This window comes from Heliangelus exortis, chromosome 3 (assembly GCF_036169615.1).
Source record: "Heliangelus exortis chromosome 3, bHelExo1.hap1, whole genome shotgun sequence".
Lineage (NCBI taxonomy): Eukaryota > Metazoa > Chordata > Aves > Apodiformes > Trochilidae > Heliangelus > Heliangelus exortis.
In genome coordinates this window covers 59,885,181-59,901,620 of record NC_092424.1, presented here as the reverse complement: position 1 = coordinate 59,901,620, position 16,440 = coordinate 59,885,181, and the positions used below count along the sequence as shown (strand labels likewise).

Below are 16,440 nucleotides of genomic sequence, written 5' to 3'. Positions count from 1 at the left end.
CCCTGGGAAGCTCATTCCAATGCCTAACTACTCTCTCAGTAAAGAAATTATACATCAAATCTAATCTAAACCTCCTCCTTCAAGCATCTCAACCTTCTGCTTCAAAGGCATCTGACTTGCTTAAAAAATTTCCTGTGCAGCACTGATGTGGGGGCAATTAGGTCTGGGGGCACCTCAGCTTTTAATTGAAAGTTAAAACTTTAACGCAGCCTGGACTCATTCAGTGCAAAAACAGGGTCAGGGAAGAACTGTAGAACCTCTGCCTTTGATCACTGACAGGAATCCATTGCATTCATCCCTCTCAGTAGGACACATACAGGATTCCCTCACATTTCAGAAGAAAAGGATTAGAAGGGACCACTTACTTAAAACAACTCACTCCTATTAAATCTGCCACCAATGCACACCACCAATGCATGGAGTGGTCTCTGTGTGGAACACTAATGAGGTGAAGGAGAAGACCTGAGTAGCAATACAATTCATAAGAGCTTAATACAGAACAGACATAGAGAAGGGAGAATATGAAAGAAAAATTTGAAAAAAGACCTTTTTTATAATTCAAATTATTAGAAGGAAGGGTACAGGAACACAGTGTTGTCACTCTGACCACTGTGTAAGTGAAGAAATATGAGGTGTTGGATGGGAACCTCTCCACAAAAGGTTTCTGGGTCCTAAACCAGAAAAATAAGTTTGAGCCATACTATAGCTCAACTATAACTACATGCAGAGTTGATACTCTGGGAACTGTTGCAAGCATCAAGTGATTGGGGGTTTTGGTTCATTTCTTTGTTTTTTTGTTTGTTTGATTTTTAAAGAACCTGCAACAATTTTTGAAGATTAAAACCCTTCATATTTGTTCTGAAGATTTTGCAAATCCCATAGCTCTATGGAGTCCCAACCAACTCATTAATGAGAAATACCAAAGCATATTTTCAACATTAAGGACAACAGTGTAACAGGGCTTCTGTGAAAATGTTGGTCGATTCAAGGAAGATCTGAGTGTCCAGGACATTGCATTATACAAGTACAATCAGCTGAAGGTCAGATTCAATTTTTTTGAAGAAACCTCCATCTGGTGGTTAGAGAGGGAATTCAAATTATTTCTAACCATCTGTTGACTCAAGGCAGCCATATTATAACAGACTATTTCTTATAAATATTGCCTATAAAAGCCAAATGACATGAGGGAAGCCCAGTACTATCGTGTCCATGATAGGATATATTCAGCATTTAAGCTTTAAGTCACAGAGGCAAAATGTAGTCTAGTACTAAAGAAAAAGAACTTTTTCAATTATTCACTAGTGCCAGATCAGCTGCTGCAAATCACCTCCACAAAGAGCAAGGCCAGCGTGTTGCAGTCAGTTTCTTAACATAACTCCATGTGTTGCAAAGTCACAAAGCTGACTGAGGGAGCTGTTTCTGCACACCACTGCTGCGTGCCACAACACTATGGAATTTAATACTCCAGATCCAAGAGAGAGAGAAAAAAACCAAACAAAATCCAACACAAAACAAAACCCACCTAAAGCTTTAAAGAATTCCAAAAGCTCTCATGATTTACTTCTGAAATCAGTTACCCAACTTCCTTGACACTGAAATCCCCCTGACTGAAAACAGGTGCTGGTTTAAATATTAAAAGGGCTCAAGCACCAAAACTGCTTCCATACGGAATGAGACAACTCAGAAAGATGCCTGGGGTGTTCACACTAGCTCAGTTCAAACGTGCATGCAGAATAGCCATGAAACATGCCCTTTCTACAGGCTCTTCTATTCATGTGCTCCAAAAACTTGAGGAAGAGAGTAAGATAAAGAGTTTCACTGCCAAAAGAAATTTGCTACCACACGACCAGAATTTTGATTCTCAGATCTGCTCCAGAAAGGCTGTGGGGAGGAGGCCTGTACAGCGTGGTCCACTGGATTTCTAGAGATGAACATCTTGACAGCAAAATTGAGCCAAATAGTATTAGTCACTTGACTCAGAAATGGAATACAAGATCTGTTAAAACAAACAGACAGCATACAATGAGCAAGCATGTTTTTCTATCAGACTACAAATTCATTGAAGAGGTTAAGAAGAAATTATCTGAAGATCTGTTCCTCAAATTACACTTGGCAGAACTTAGGATCCAAGGACAATACAAATGACAGGAGTTTCCAGCAATCAACCTTTGCTGTCCTTTAGAAACAGATAAAACACCTTCTACCCATTGAATCAACAACTCCTTTTCATAACTGAAATTTTTACAGAGATACAGAAATCAGACCTGACATTAATCTGGACTCTACTTGGAACAGGTTCAATCTGGCATTATTATAAAACTGGAACTGTACTTGCTATGGTCAATCCCTATTTTTAAGGTAATGGGTATGGTAAATAAATAAGCTTAACAATACTAGTACAGCCTTTTTAAAGTGTTTCATTTTTAATTTAAAAAGTTTGTCAAACAAGAAGAGCAGTTACAAAACAGACATTCAATTCTGTTATCAAAGTTTGCTGAACACAGTACACAAAATTTAAAGTAGAATATTGTACAAATCTAAAATAAGATATTAATAAAATTCATGTAGTTGACTTAATAAAACTACACCACTTCCCAAATAGGAAAGATAAAATATGAACCAGCACAGCTCGAACTGAATATGCAGACTTCAAATAGATTCATTAGAGACAGCCTCTGGGTAGTAATCTAACCATCTAGTAGCTGATGCTAGACCACATCCATTGCTCATCTGTTGAATATAAACTGTACATACAAAATTTACAGATATTTTCAATGGTCCACTCTTAGTCTTTTAGAAAGATGATATAATTAAGTCAATGCAACAAATGCAAGCACTCTATATAGGAGCATTTCTGTATAAGGGCTTAACTTGTCCACCCAAAAGACAAAAAGAACTAAAATTCTTCTCTTGGACAAGAAAATTGAAATTTTTAGCAAGGCAGAATTCATATTTAAAAAGGCCATTTTCTATCAGGCTACATACATTGAGTGTTCTTTCACATCACAGACAGAAAGGAAGGAAAAATCCAGACAACTCAAATCAGGACAGGGAGCAAGATCTACTTTTCAGAAATCCCTGTAATTGCTTGCAGAGCTTTACTCAGTGCTTTCAGAGAGAGGCAGTATACACTTCATCTAGTGTCCAACATAGATAGGTAAGAAGACTGGCATGCATACATTTGGGAGAGTTTTATTATACAAAAAAGATGAAATCTGTATGTGCTTCTTCTTCCTTCTATGCAGCACACCAGATTTCAGACCAGATGATGTTTCACCTTGATCAGTAACAGCAGAAAGCCTTCACACCAACTCCAGCCAGACACATCATTTCACTGTGATACTGGCAATGCAACATTAACAGGCACTTGGCTGGGCTGCTGTGCTGGTGACCCATTATTGAGAGGCTGTTGTGCAACAGCAGCTGATTCCATTTTGCTGATGTGTGTTATGAAGCGCAACCGAAGTTTCAAAGCTGGCCTTAAATTACAAATTATCTTCTCAACCTGTTAAAAAAAGCAGACAGACATCACGTTAGTCCAATGAAAAAAGGAAAGAGATACCATAAATAATCATATTTATGTTGATAATTTATTTACCCTGTTAACTTTTGGACCTCTTGTGATAAACTAAACCTTTAAAAAAACCCCTCCCTCGTCTAACACCTGTACACCAAAGCTCTGGAAAACAATTCACACAACTGACACAAACATGCATAGTGTTATGCACCAAACTTAACTGAACCATTTTTCACTCAACATGGGTACACTGTAGCTTTTGTCACATGTTGAATTGTATTAATGAATCGGAAATTAACTTGAAAGATGTAGACTGAATTGAGGAAAAGCTATGAAATATCCAATAGCTTTATTTCTAGTGACTGCTTTAGTAAATAGTACTTAAAATACCCTCAAGCTGTATCCTAAATTCCTGACTACAAGAAATGTATCTTGAAATCTGAGATAGTCTCCTGCATCTGAAGCTTTTAAATGTGTAGAAGTGCACTGATTTTCTATTTTGCAAATAGAGGCTAATCAACTGTTATGCATTTTGTTGCACTGCTACGTATGAAAGTAATTCATACACAGACTGAGTTGCTGTATGAGAAGAAAGTTAATTAAAGGAACAATATCTACTGCTTACTTACTTGGTCTTTCACACTGTCACCTGTGAACATGTACTTCATATGATACAAGAAGTCACATATGGGATCCATGTAGTGGAGATGTGAGCTGTACCGATCTGCATTCAGGAGCATTTCATAAAAGGCCACTCCAATCTGTTTCCACAGACAGAAATAGCACCCCAAATGAAAACAAGTTTTAAAATGCTTTAAAGTAGAAACAGAGTCAAACAGTGTAATAAATGTATGCTGCTTTTTAAGTATCTGTGATTCCTAACTACTTACTTTCTTACACGGATAAATGGGAAGGTCTAACTCATCCCATTTTGACCAATGATCCCATTTTCCCAAGTTGACTTCCAGTGAGTGCAATGATGGTATTTTGGGACATGCTACATAATTAGTGCTTTAACATCATTGACTGCAACATGGTTTGAGAAACTGCCTACAAAATTTGCCAAAGTAGACACCAGTAAGTAACTAGCAAAAGTTCAGCACAAGATTTGAATCTCCTGTAGAGAAGACATTACAGTTTACTGCATTCAGCCTGCCCAGTCCAGACTCCAGCAAGGTCTTTCAGCAAATGCACACAGTGCATTTTAATGGTTCAAACACTCTCTACAAAGAATTTACAACTACAGAGTTTGAATATACTTATTAAGGAAGTGTGTGCAAACATATGTGCACCTATGACCATTTAAAGATAGCAACATGAAACCTGAATTTCATGCTTACTCATTGAAGACTCACAGTGGTTGCTGCCTACTCTGAAGGTAGCAGCTCCATATAATTTCCTCTTACTGAAATCAACTCCTCACAAAGAAAAAGGAGTGCTACAGGAATACTGAGAAGCACAGAAAGAGGACAGCTTTTTAAATTTTGTTGTTCTATTTGTTGTTTAAATTTTCGGTTCAATACAGAGAATGCAGGTGCAGGATTTTTTTTTTTTCCTGTCAGAGGAAGAAACCAGTCAAAGCAATACTTTAGAAGCTATTTATAGTATTACACAGGAAACTACAAAATGATACTCATCCATGGCTGAATAACATTCTGTTACTCTCAAGTACTTTTACTTGAGCAACAGTTCACAAAAAAAACCTTTATTAGAAAAAAAAATAAAAAAAGAAGAAAAATAAGACGCATTTCTAAAGAATTACAAATGTATTTTTTAATCATAAAAGGCTGTAACTGAGGGGCAAAGCTGAAGGAAATATGTAAAAAGTATACAGAAATACCACCATACAACTATTTATTATTATTTCACCTCATGATCTTGAAGGTCTTTTTCAACAAAGGTAATTCTGTGATTCTGTAACAGAATTCTGTAACAGATCCTTGATACAGTTTCTTACAGTCTCCTGTGTTTATTGTATACCCGGAAACAAGTTACAAAACACTTCTCCCATTGTGTATGCATCCCTACAGGTTTTAGCTTATTCAAAAAACAATGTGTCCTACTAAGTATATTAGAAAAAAATGGGGCTGGGGTTGGGGCTGGGGGAGAGCTGCAGCACAGGAACTAATGGTAACCTAAGAAGGTTAAGAGTAAAAAACCCAGCACAGACATTAGTAACTGTAAAAGCAATCATTAATGATGGTAGATTCATAAATTGTATTGGTCAGACTCTAAGAGGGAAGCAAGATCCATACCTGACATACAGGCTTTATGTATATTTACCAACAGCACAGACATTTAAAGACTTTGGATTCCCAAGTTAAACAATTCCTTCTAGAAGACTGTCTCTGCTACCTGCCATTTTTCAGCTCATCTGCCTAGTAGCTAGCTTCATCCTCTTCTCCCCTGCCCTTATCCACATTGATATGAATTCAACAGCTTGTGCTCCTCTATTCCTCACAATTCAGCTCTTGCATACTTCCCTCCCCTGCAAAGAAAGTTTTAGAACAGGCAGGAAGTCTAACACGTATTTTGCATGCAGTCAGAGAGCCAAACAAAACAAGTATTGCTTGCTGTTTTAGGGGTTGTATTTCTTTGTTTTATTTGGAGTTTTTTGTTTGTTTTTCATGTGTGTGCTTTTGTTTTGTTATTTATAAAAGGTTCAGGAGTTTTATCCTGAACCAAGCTGATCCTGAACCAAGGTTTCCGTCAACTGGGCAGCTAAATACCAACTAAGCCATTCACATCCTTGGAAATGCTGTTTAATTTATATAGAATTTAATTTTGAATGCTTACCAAAGACTTCTATCAGATTCTATAACATAATTGTAAAGCTAAAATAATATATACTGTATGAAGTAAAAATCAAGAGCTACTATTTACCTCTATCATGCATCGTGTCCTCTCCTGCTGGAACCGCTGTAGAAAAGGACCAACGAGGTGGTAAACGTAGAGTAATTGGAATTCTGTTTTCACAATGGGTATCAACACTTCTGTGAGGAACCTGTAGTATTTAATGACACGGAAAACGTCAACTGGAAGTTGGTTTTTTTCCTCCTTCTTTTCTGTACCCTAAATTCTACCTGAAACATCACATTCTGTCTCACAAATTTAGGCCTTCATTTTAGAAAACAGAGTGTAGCTGTGAAAAGCACTTAAATCATGCTTGAAGTATCTAATATTTGAAACATTTTAGTGAAGTGCTAGACATATCCAAACAGTATTACTGGACTGGAACAGGCAACAATTAAGTTCAGCAGAACACTAAAAAGAGTTAAAAGAGCTGTTCTCCCACATCTTAACAGAACCCTGACCCTTGATTTAAGGCTTGAGAGGAATACATTAATACCATCTTCATTTTTGTTCAATATTTTAAGACATAGTAAACAAAGTCTTAATTCTCTCATTGACACTGCACTGGGGGAAAGTCTGATCAACTGTTAAAAGCAGTGGTATTTTTAACTTGCTTTAATGATTAAGTGGACCATTTACCACACATCCTTCAGTCAGCAAAGCATCTCAATTTGAAGTAGAGGATACTTACTAGAACTAAGGATATATTTATTGAATACAGTTGATACTTGAGAACTATGCTACAATCAATGGTTCAAGAAAAACTGCATAGCAGCTGATCAAGGTAAAAAAGGCAGTCACATTCTAGACAAAACCCCAAAGCCCAAGGATAACAAGTCATGTGAGTGGAAGAGGGAGCTAGAAATAAACTTGTGATCTACATGGTGAGTTTTGGAGTTCCTCTCTGCATATATACTGGTATAGGTGCTACAGGTACAGATTTATTATCAACAGTATGCATGGGATTTAAAAGACAAACTTAAACCATCAAGAATCATGACACCTACTTGGGAATGAGAGAAAGCTGGCCAATGCTAGAGTGATGCCAGACAGCATGTGCCAAAGCCAAAGTGTAGCTACAGCTCATCTCAGAGTAAGACTGGTGACATGCTGTGAAGTCAAACAGCTGGAATGGGTAACCAACCCACTCTGTCTCTGAGGTCAAGCTAGGGCTGTTGATAACGCTCACGATGCGGTCATGGAGAACAATCCAGTAAGGCTCCTGGAAAAAAACAGAAAGTCAGAATTGCTTCTGAAAAGAAAACCATCTAAGACGATGCTTCCTCGACAATTTCCACTGCTATTGCATTTCTAAAATGCTTTCAACTACATGGTAGTTTACAACCCTGTCAGACAAAACATGAAAATTAAGAAACAAAATACAGAAAGCATCCACAAGAGTAGATGTGGCACCCTCAAGGGTGTTGCATTATCAAGATCTATTTCACAACTTTAATTATTTAGTTAGCTAATATAAAGGTCTCCAAAATAAGTAGAGGCAAAAAGCCTTAATGGAAGGAGATGGAGATTTTCCTGAATTTTCTGAGTGCAGGCACGAACAAACCAAAAATTCAAGACAGAAACAGGAAACAATAAAAGGTACAAAAATCAAAGAATGAAGATGCAAGGATATGGATCAAGAAGAATAAGAAGAAGCACTGCAAAGACAGGAAGGATTAAATCCATGTTGACATTCTTTCAGGAAAAGGAACCATATTGTTAGCAAAGCTGCAAGGAAGTGTTACTGTTGCAAATACAAACAACAGGTAAGAAACATGAAATTTATTCAAGGCATCCCTGTCAGTCACCAAGAGACACTGTATTCAGAAGATCAAAGTTTCTGTTGATCCATGCATTCTAATGTTGCACCCATTTGCTTTTGCAGTCTCAGGCGCATCTCATTTTCATGGCTAAAATATGCAGGATGAGCAAATGCAACATTAATGGAAAATTAATTTTACATTAGAACCCCTTTAGATCTCAGTTCATAGCTCTGGTTCTCAATACTACACGTGGCTTTTTAACTACGGTTTTAAGTAGGAATTATTTACTTTTCATCCTATCCTCCAAACTTAAAAAGAAAAAAGAGAAAACCTGGTTAATTTTTTCATGCTGGAGGAGTAGACATTCATTCTCAGACATTCAAGCAGCCTTCTGAATTACAGCTCTCTGCAGAATCTACAGATGTTGGTTCTAATGTTTGTACAGTACACTCTATAAAGATGATAAAATTTACATAGAAGAAGAGATTTACTTTTTTTTCAATTATAATTAAACTCACGGGTAAGGCTGTGATAATTAGTCCAATTGCATTCATCCAAGCTGTGATATTCTCTCTTGGCACCAGGGGCTGACTGGAGACAAAGAAAAGGTAACAAAAGCTTTGAAATTCACAATTGCAATTTGTGCTTCTGGTGCACCTAAAGACAAGGTGTACCTATGAAAAGAATATTTGAAAAGTTGAAAAGACTGTAAGAACACATACAGGTATGTAGGAGAGCCCCCAGGTGGTCTAAATGCCACTGTGATCTCCCTTGCAAAGCTTTGTTCAGGCATTATTTTGGGTTAGCAGCATGTTTTCTTTAAAGGCTGTTACCACACTGTTCTTCTTAACAAATAGGCTTCAGTGCTTACAGGTTGTTTGTGCCTTTACTGACTCTTTCCCTCCACATGCCCCAAACAGCTAACAATAAGATATTACTAAAATGATTAAGGCTGAAAATTAGTCATTTCATCTTGTCATTGCCCAACGGTGGCATCTGAATCACTGCAAGAATATTGGTTCTTTTTCTTTCACTTCATTTTTCAGAGTGGCTGAGCTATGGGTCAAACTTAATGCTTTATGACAGAAGGTCAGCCACAGCACACCACTCTGTGCCAAAGTACCTCTGATTTTACATTAGCATCAGAAGGATTCAGAGACCTGCCAGTGTTTCCTGCCCCTTTCTCTGCATTCAAAACCCCTTTGATATTAACTGTAGAAATCTCCTTCCCCCAGCACAGCTGAAAGAACAGACTGCTTCCAGCCTCTGTGCTACTGGATAAGTTCTCAGCCTTTGCAAGGTCTTACCTCTATCTTTTAAGGGTATCGTGCTGAATCAACTCTTCCTGTAGCACACATCATCCACTACAGCACAGAAATCTAACCCACTTTGTCTGCTTGATTCCTATAGTCTTCTTTGTCCTCTACAAATACTTATAAAACTTGAGATATTTATACTTAAAGAAAAATATATTAAAAAATACCCTAAGAATATCAATATCACCAACTACCTTAGCAATGTTTAATTATGTATTATAATTTGCAGAAAAGAGTTCCAGAGAGCCAACAACATACCTCTTCAGCACAACATTCAGCAGTGCATTGCCTACATCCTTCCCTGACACAGCCAGAGCCATGAGCTCAACACAGGTAACATGGAGAGCATGTGCAGCTGGATTAGGAAACTCGTTGAATCTCCAGTCACAATTTGGGAATGGACCGGGTGATTTGCCTGCCATAGGTGATAATGATTAAGGAAAAAAAGATGCCCCAACACAGACTTGTGTAAGCAGCACACTGCTTAAAAATATATGTGTATACCACACATATGATGTTGAACTGAAAGGTAAGTTACTGAACAAATAAAACAACCACACTTCATGGAATTATAACATATGGACAAAATTATTAGCATAAGGCAATGCTGCTCAGTCACTGAATACATAGCTATAAATATACTACACACGCAAGGTCATGCAGAGGATAAATTTCCCTGATTAAGGTGGAACAAAACATCAACCATCTCATTCACCATCTGCTTCAAAGACAGGAAAGTGAAAATAACAAGAATTTTCTACAGAAATTATAAACTGAAACCATTAATTTGCATCAGTATAAGATCTTCCAGCAGACTTCTAAGGTGACAATTTATGCAAAATGAACACCTGCTTACTCTCTGAAAATAATCCACTCCTCCAATCAAGACTAACTCATTTGAGCTACATACAAAAAAGATCTCCAAATGCCCTGTTAAAATTTGCATAATTTTTATTTACACAATTTTAGCTTCTATAGAGAGACCTGATAAACCTCCTTCCTACTTTAAGTAACACATAAAAGAAAGACAAGTTCTGTAAGAGGAGTGAAAGAAGACTCATAATATCCAGAAAATTGGTCAACCTGCCATAAAGCTGCCACAGAAAGAAGACAACACCGGAGATATTCCATTAGCACTACTCTAGAACAGAGCTGGCACAAGTTTCACCATAGCAGTAGTGTACTACATAGCTGTAGTCATAACAGGAAAAACTAATTAAAGGCAGCAATTAAGACAATATAGGTTTCTGTTAAAAACACCATATCTAGCTTTTCCCTCCTAAAAAGCAGATTCTTTGCAGCTGCTAACAACACAAGTACATGTCTTCAACTAGATACAGCCAATTATATGCCATCTTAAACGTGACACAACTTACAACATTTTTTTAGCAATATTGATAATGGCATTAGAAAGAAGTAATCTCATTTTATACAGCTTTTAGAAACACTCACGCTTTGTATCAAGCTGATTCTTTGTGGCAATTAGAATTCAATTTGGAATGCAGAAACATCAGTATCTGTACTTATATGTGAGGCATTAAACAGTGAAATACTAATCCAGCTGCACTGTACTTGTTTGTCAGCATCTTTCCATGTGTTTTCACTAGGGCTGCTCATTCCCTATCTGGATTAATAAAAAAAAAAAAAACCTACACTGAAGCAATCTAAAGAATTAAGACTGATACACGCTGTTAACTAAAGACTCCAATCTGTATTTCATATCTGAATAGGCAGAAATTGAGCTTATTTTGATGCAACTGTAAGACACTAGCAGAGCTAACTCCACGCCAATTTTATGAAGGATATTGTCTACCAGTCTTCCAATGAGCTTGCAGTAGTAAGTATCATCAGGAATCCATGGGTTTTCTTCTCGGGGATTCATAGCACATTTGAGATAAGTATCACTCAGGCACCAGCCCAGTGGGCGATTATCTTTGAGAGAGCCAATTATGGCATGAACAAGTTTTCTCTTGAGGTTTGTGCGCTCCCTGAGCTGGGTCTCATAGTAGTGAAGAGTGTTGTACAGGTAAGTCACTGGACGGTCTGCAAAGAATAAAAGGAAAACAAAGAAAAAAACCCCAGAATTCTACCATTACCATTATATTTATGGTTGCAAACATAAAATTAAAGTCAAAAGCCCTAGAAGAGTTAGCTGTATGTATTAAAAGACAGCACGTAAGGAATTGATTCGTCTTTTTTTTCACTGTACACTACAACACTGATTTTCTTTTGTCTTATACATACATGTACTGGAAAGTACTGCTAATAGTTCATATCTTAGTGATAATGTAATATACTTGTAAGTAAACTGTCTAATTAATCTCTTCATCTAGAAAGTATTAAGCAGGAAGAATCCATGTACAAAGTCAGAGTAAAGAAAGAATATTGTAAGTTGTCCGAGTGTAACTCAGCAACGACTCGTATAAAAAACTTGTTATAACAGTGCAGTTAGAAAAGTGTTAACAAAAAACAGATTAATTTATTTGAATCATAAATAAGGATAGAGGGAGGAACTGCTTTTTTAGCTCTTTCAGTCTTATTAACAGCAAGTTTGTTAGGACATAGGTTCAAGTACTTACTACTAGAAGGAAGTGAAAGGAAATGGTGTGAAGGAAGCAATAATTAGCAAGAGCTACCTGAATAAAAGCAAGTTCACTGTTAGTAGGCTGAAATTCACTACCTAGGGATTGTAATTCTCTGTGGAAATATACACAGGGCTTACAAAACAGGAAAAGATTAAAACACTGCTGTGCTAATAGATGAAAATTATGAATGAAGAGCATAGTACTATTGCAATAGGAATACTTATTTTTGAATGCACTCCTTACCATGGAATTTGTATAAACCTCCCAGATGATCCAGTAAAGTTTCTAGTGATTTGGACACTGGAAGCAATTCCAGAAATCTATGAATCACAATGTCAAACACTGGCAGAAAGCGCAGGCATACATTTCCAAAATAAATTGGCAGGTACTGGGGCTGGATCTGAACTGGGGGATTGACTTGCTCTGCCAAGCCCTCAAAATACAGCTTTTCAGGATATTTCTGGAGAGAAAAGAAAAAAAAAATTAAAAAAAGCTCTTCCTTTAAAAGTAGTGCATTAAACATTTAGCACCTACTTTGCTTTAAAAAGACACTTCTTAACTGCTACTGTCACAAATGAAGGCAGTGAGATGATTTTACTATAAAGCTTACTGAAAAAAAATTCAACTCTGAGTGAAATTATTTAGTTATTAGACTAGCAGATAGCAACTTCTTCAGAAAAAACAAAACAAAACAGTTTTACCACCCCCTTAAAGTGGGCGTAAGAGAACATTAAGCATTTCAAAGCAAAGCTGAAAGCAGCTAGTGCTTATGTGTTTTTTGTCAAGTATTTTAAGAGAAAACTTAGGGGAAATCAGCACTCCTGAAAGCTTCTGCATGACATACTGAATTAGAACACTAAAATAATATGCATGTAATAACTCCCTAGGAAAGAACTGCAGTGTACTCACATACCAGATGCACAGCTGAAGGCAAAGCTTGTAGTGCTCTACTTGTAGCTGAAATTGCCATATGTCAGGTTGAGTCTAGGAACTGTGCAGACGTGTCAGAGCACTTCCCAGGATAATATAATTTGCTTCCCTGCTACCCTTACACTTTTAGGCACTGTTAGACACTGTATGGCTAAAGCAGAGGGCTAGTACAAACCAAAGAGGTTCTGGATCAGAACTAGACTGTATGTATTTAGCTACGTGAGACACTGCTCACATCTATTTTATCTTAGTGTTTATTTATCTCTTCACAGAACACACCATTGGTACATCCTTTCCTATACAGCAGAAGCCACTGTGCTCATAGCAGCATTAAAATCTCAGCAGTTCTCTTCCCTAACACACCAGGACATCATGTTCTTGCCACACAGGTGACAGAAGAAACACAGTGATTTTTATTTTTTTAATACTAACCCAAATAAATTACGACTTACAAAGTAACTCCAAAAATTGACAGAACTGTCCTGTAATTCATAGGACAAAAGACTCTCTGGCTGATCTCAATGCCACAGTAAGTATTACAATAGAAGAATTTTATTAGCTTTGATACCTTATGGTAACTCATATGCTTAGTATGCCAGTCATTCTGCAGCCAGTGCTCTGGAGAATTCTCTTTCACAAAATCACTCACTCTGTTTCTGAAATCATTAGGCTTCAATAAGAGTAACTGAATGATGAAGTAACAGACTTGAGCTTCATTTCCTTCGTGACTACGCATAGCCTTAAAGAAAAAAGAAAAAAAAAAAGAAAACATGGAATTACAGTTGACACTGCTCTCTGCTTTATAACTCCTAAATACCATTTAGCAAATTTGGCTACATATTAGGTACAACTGCACACAGACTTCCACTGAAGATATGGTCTTTTAATGCTGTTTTACAAGTGGAGACATAGAACAGAGGCAGGCTCAATCACCTCCTGTGAAAAGCACTCATCATAATTCTTACACCGTGAGCAGAAAGTTTTACAAACTCTCCAGTGATTGCACATTTTACAAGAGTTTTAGCTCTTTCAGCTGTCACTTTTCTTACAGAAAAGCCCTTCATAATCATTAACTGTTTAAGATTCCTTCAAACTTCTAGCCCCTCTGATATATTTGGACTTCAATTTGAAACCAAACTTATAAAACAACCAGCTTTACGCTAAGATTAGATATTAAAATATAATTAAAGGATAATTACTGAAGGAAAATTTAGTAATTCAGTAATTACTCTTCATGTAAGTTCTGCTTTATTTTGTGGGACAACCTGGAAAGGCAGAGAATGCCATTTATCTCCTACACTTCTGATGAAATGGGCTGAATTCTTCAGAAGGAAAACATTCTTTAATGGATAAAAGATCTTCCATGTCCTTCTGAATCATGGCCATACCCCTTCTACCTTTTCCGACTGCAGAAATAACTGCATAGCTATGAGGTCAGAGACCCAAAGCACTAATAAGAACATTTAACAATACCAATTTAATGACTGCCATTAAATAACTGAGAAAAGCTTACCCTGATGAATCAGAGAACTGTAAGACTTTGAGTTTTATGTTTCTTACATAAGTAATCTATTAGTTTACTTGATTATTGGGCTAGCAAATAGTCACTACTTAAAACCAATTCATTTTAAAAAAGATTACTCTTGCAAAAGTGCCTTAGAAAGCAGACTCAGTGAAGAAATGGCATCTTATCTTCTAAGGCAATACTTACCAAACACAGGATCAACCTATCCAATGTTACAATGTTGTATTTCCACACCATGTCATTGAGAATCTCAATACATTTATTGAGCTGCTGGCCTCCTGCAGAGGTAGAGAATTCATACACCAAGAAATCTGCAAATGTCCTGACATGTGCGACCAGAGCTCTGGCCCCAATTCTTTCTAACACCCTAGCAGAGAAGAAGAAGCAAGAAGAAACTGTTACTGTTCTTAGCACATTTTTAACTGGTCTATTGTGTAGGATTTAGTGGGGTTTAATACAATTGTCTTCAAAGAAAAAACCTGCCTTCATTAAATGAACTGAAGAAAACCACAAATTAAAGCAAAAAGCCAAATCTTAAAGCAATGGAATTCCAATGTCTGGACACTGATCAGAAAAAATAGCTTAAGCTCAGCAACTCATATGCATAGTATTCTGTGGAGAACTCATGTTTTTAAACTCATTTTAGTTATGAACCTATTAGGAAAATCTTCTGTTACTCAACTTTATTTTCCAGTACGTGTTTTAATATAACCACAGCATTAAAATACTGGTATTTCCTCATGGCACTGAAGAGTAGCACACGCTAACATAAATATTAATTGTTTCAACAGACCTGAACGGGAGTGAAAAGCAATCATCTATTTTTCACGGTGGGAGCTAATACTGTTAATGAGGACAAGAAAAAAAAAATAGAATGACTACTACTATAAATTTTCGCCTTCATCCAATATTTTGGGGGATTTTTTTAAACATTCATCCTTTATTCATATACAAAGCCTAAGTAAAGAAATACTTTGTATTTTCTGTTTACTATTTCAGGCTGCCTGAAACACTGCCATTACAAATAAACTGTTTACTTCCAACATCTCACATCCTTATCTCCTACCAGGGAGAATATGCATTACAGAAGACTGTATAGTGTAAACAATCTTAAACACTGCACAATTATCATGATATGCTTGCTAATATCTAGCTCAAATCCTTTTTTCCATGCTCTGCACACGATGAATTAATAAAAAGTATACACCAAGCTGTTAATGCCTGTGTCCTCAGAACCAAGAACGTTACCTTCAAATGACACATCTTATAAGCTCACCTGTAGCCAATCTGATTAATGTGATCAGTCTCTAACAACATCTTCCACAGGAGACAAAGAAAAAGGGGGGGTGAACCTTGTATAGAGAAGTGTGTGATGATGTCATTCTCATTGGTCATGGACTTCCACTTCCGGTATTCTTCTTCGACATTCTTTTTCAAGTTAAAACGGCTTTCCTGAGGTACATTATTCTGCTTGAAGAATACCTGAAGAAAAAAAAAAAAAAAAAAAAAAAAAAAAAAAGACTTTGCTGTGATTGAGAGCCTAAAATAAAACATTTGAACAAACTTAGCCAAACTTCTGCCCGACTTAGAGCCTTACTCCTTGTGCAATACAAACCTACTAGGTAGGGTTGTTGCTTCACCATGACACAGTGACTGCTGTGTTACTGACAAAGCTACATGACAAATTGCCACCAAAAAAAAAAATCAATAAGTATTTTTTTAAAAATAAATATCCCATTTATCTTCCACTGGAAGCATCAGTTGGCCAACTTGGCCTCAGAATACTCCAGAAGAAGCTAATGCATTTCTAAAGAAATATCAATGTTACAATCATTCTTCACTCTTTTGTGTCTTGTGATCAATGCAGTCTGGACAGGGGAATAATCTTGTTGACAAGCAAAAGGCAAAGGACCTTGGTAAGAGTGTAAATTCTCTGTATTTCCAATTATAA

The 16,440-nt window shown here is 36.8% G+C and overlaps 1 protein-coding gene across 4 annotated transcripts in view; it reads right to left on the bottom strand.

Moving 5' to 3' along the window:
- Nucleotides 1-2,401: 2,401 nt before the first annotated feature.
- MED23 (mediator complex subunit 23) overlaps nt 2,402-16,440 on the bottom strand; it is a 320,898-nt gene continuing 306,859 nt past the window's right edge. For all 4 annotated transcript variants that reach the window (XM_071740911.1, XM_071740909.1, XM_071740910.1 and 1 more), the window contains 11 exons: nt 15,766-15,971; nt 14,676-14,856; nt 13,533-13,703; nt 12,278-12,494; nt 11,256-11,492; nt 9,708-9,873; nt 8,652-8,724; nt 7,378-7,592; nt 6,401-6,521; nt 4,147-4,278; nt 2,402-3,505 (listed from right to left, as the gene is read on the bottom strand). In XM_071740911.1, coding sequence (XP_071597012.1) covers nt 3,332-3,505; nt 4,147-4,278; nt 6,401-6,521; nt 7,378-7,592; nt 8,652-8,724; nt 9,708-9,873; nt 11,256-11,492; nt 12,278-12,494; nt 13,533-13,703; nt 14,676-14,856; nt 15,766-15,971 — 1,893 coding nt within the window. In that variant the 3' untranslated portion in view covers nt 2,402-3,331. The remainder of the gene's footprint in view (nt 3,506-4,146; nt 4,279-6,400; nt 6,522-7,377; nt 7,593-8,651; nt 8,725-9,707; nt 9,874-11,255; nt 11,493-12,277; nt 12,495-13,532; nt 13,704-14,675; nt 14,857-15,765; nt 15,972-16,440) is intronic.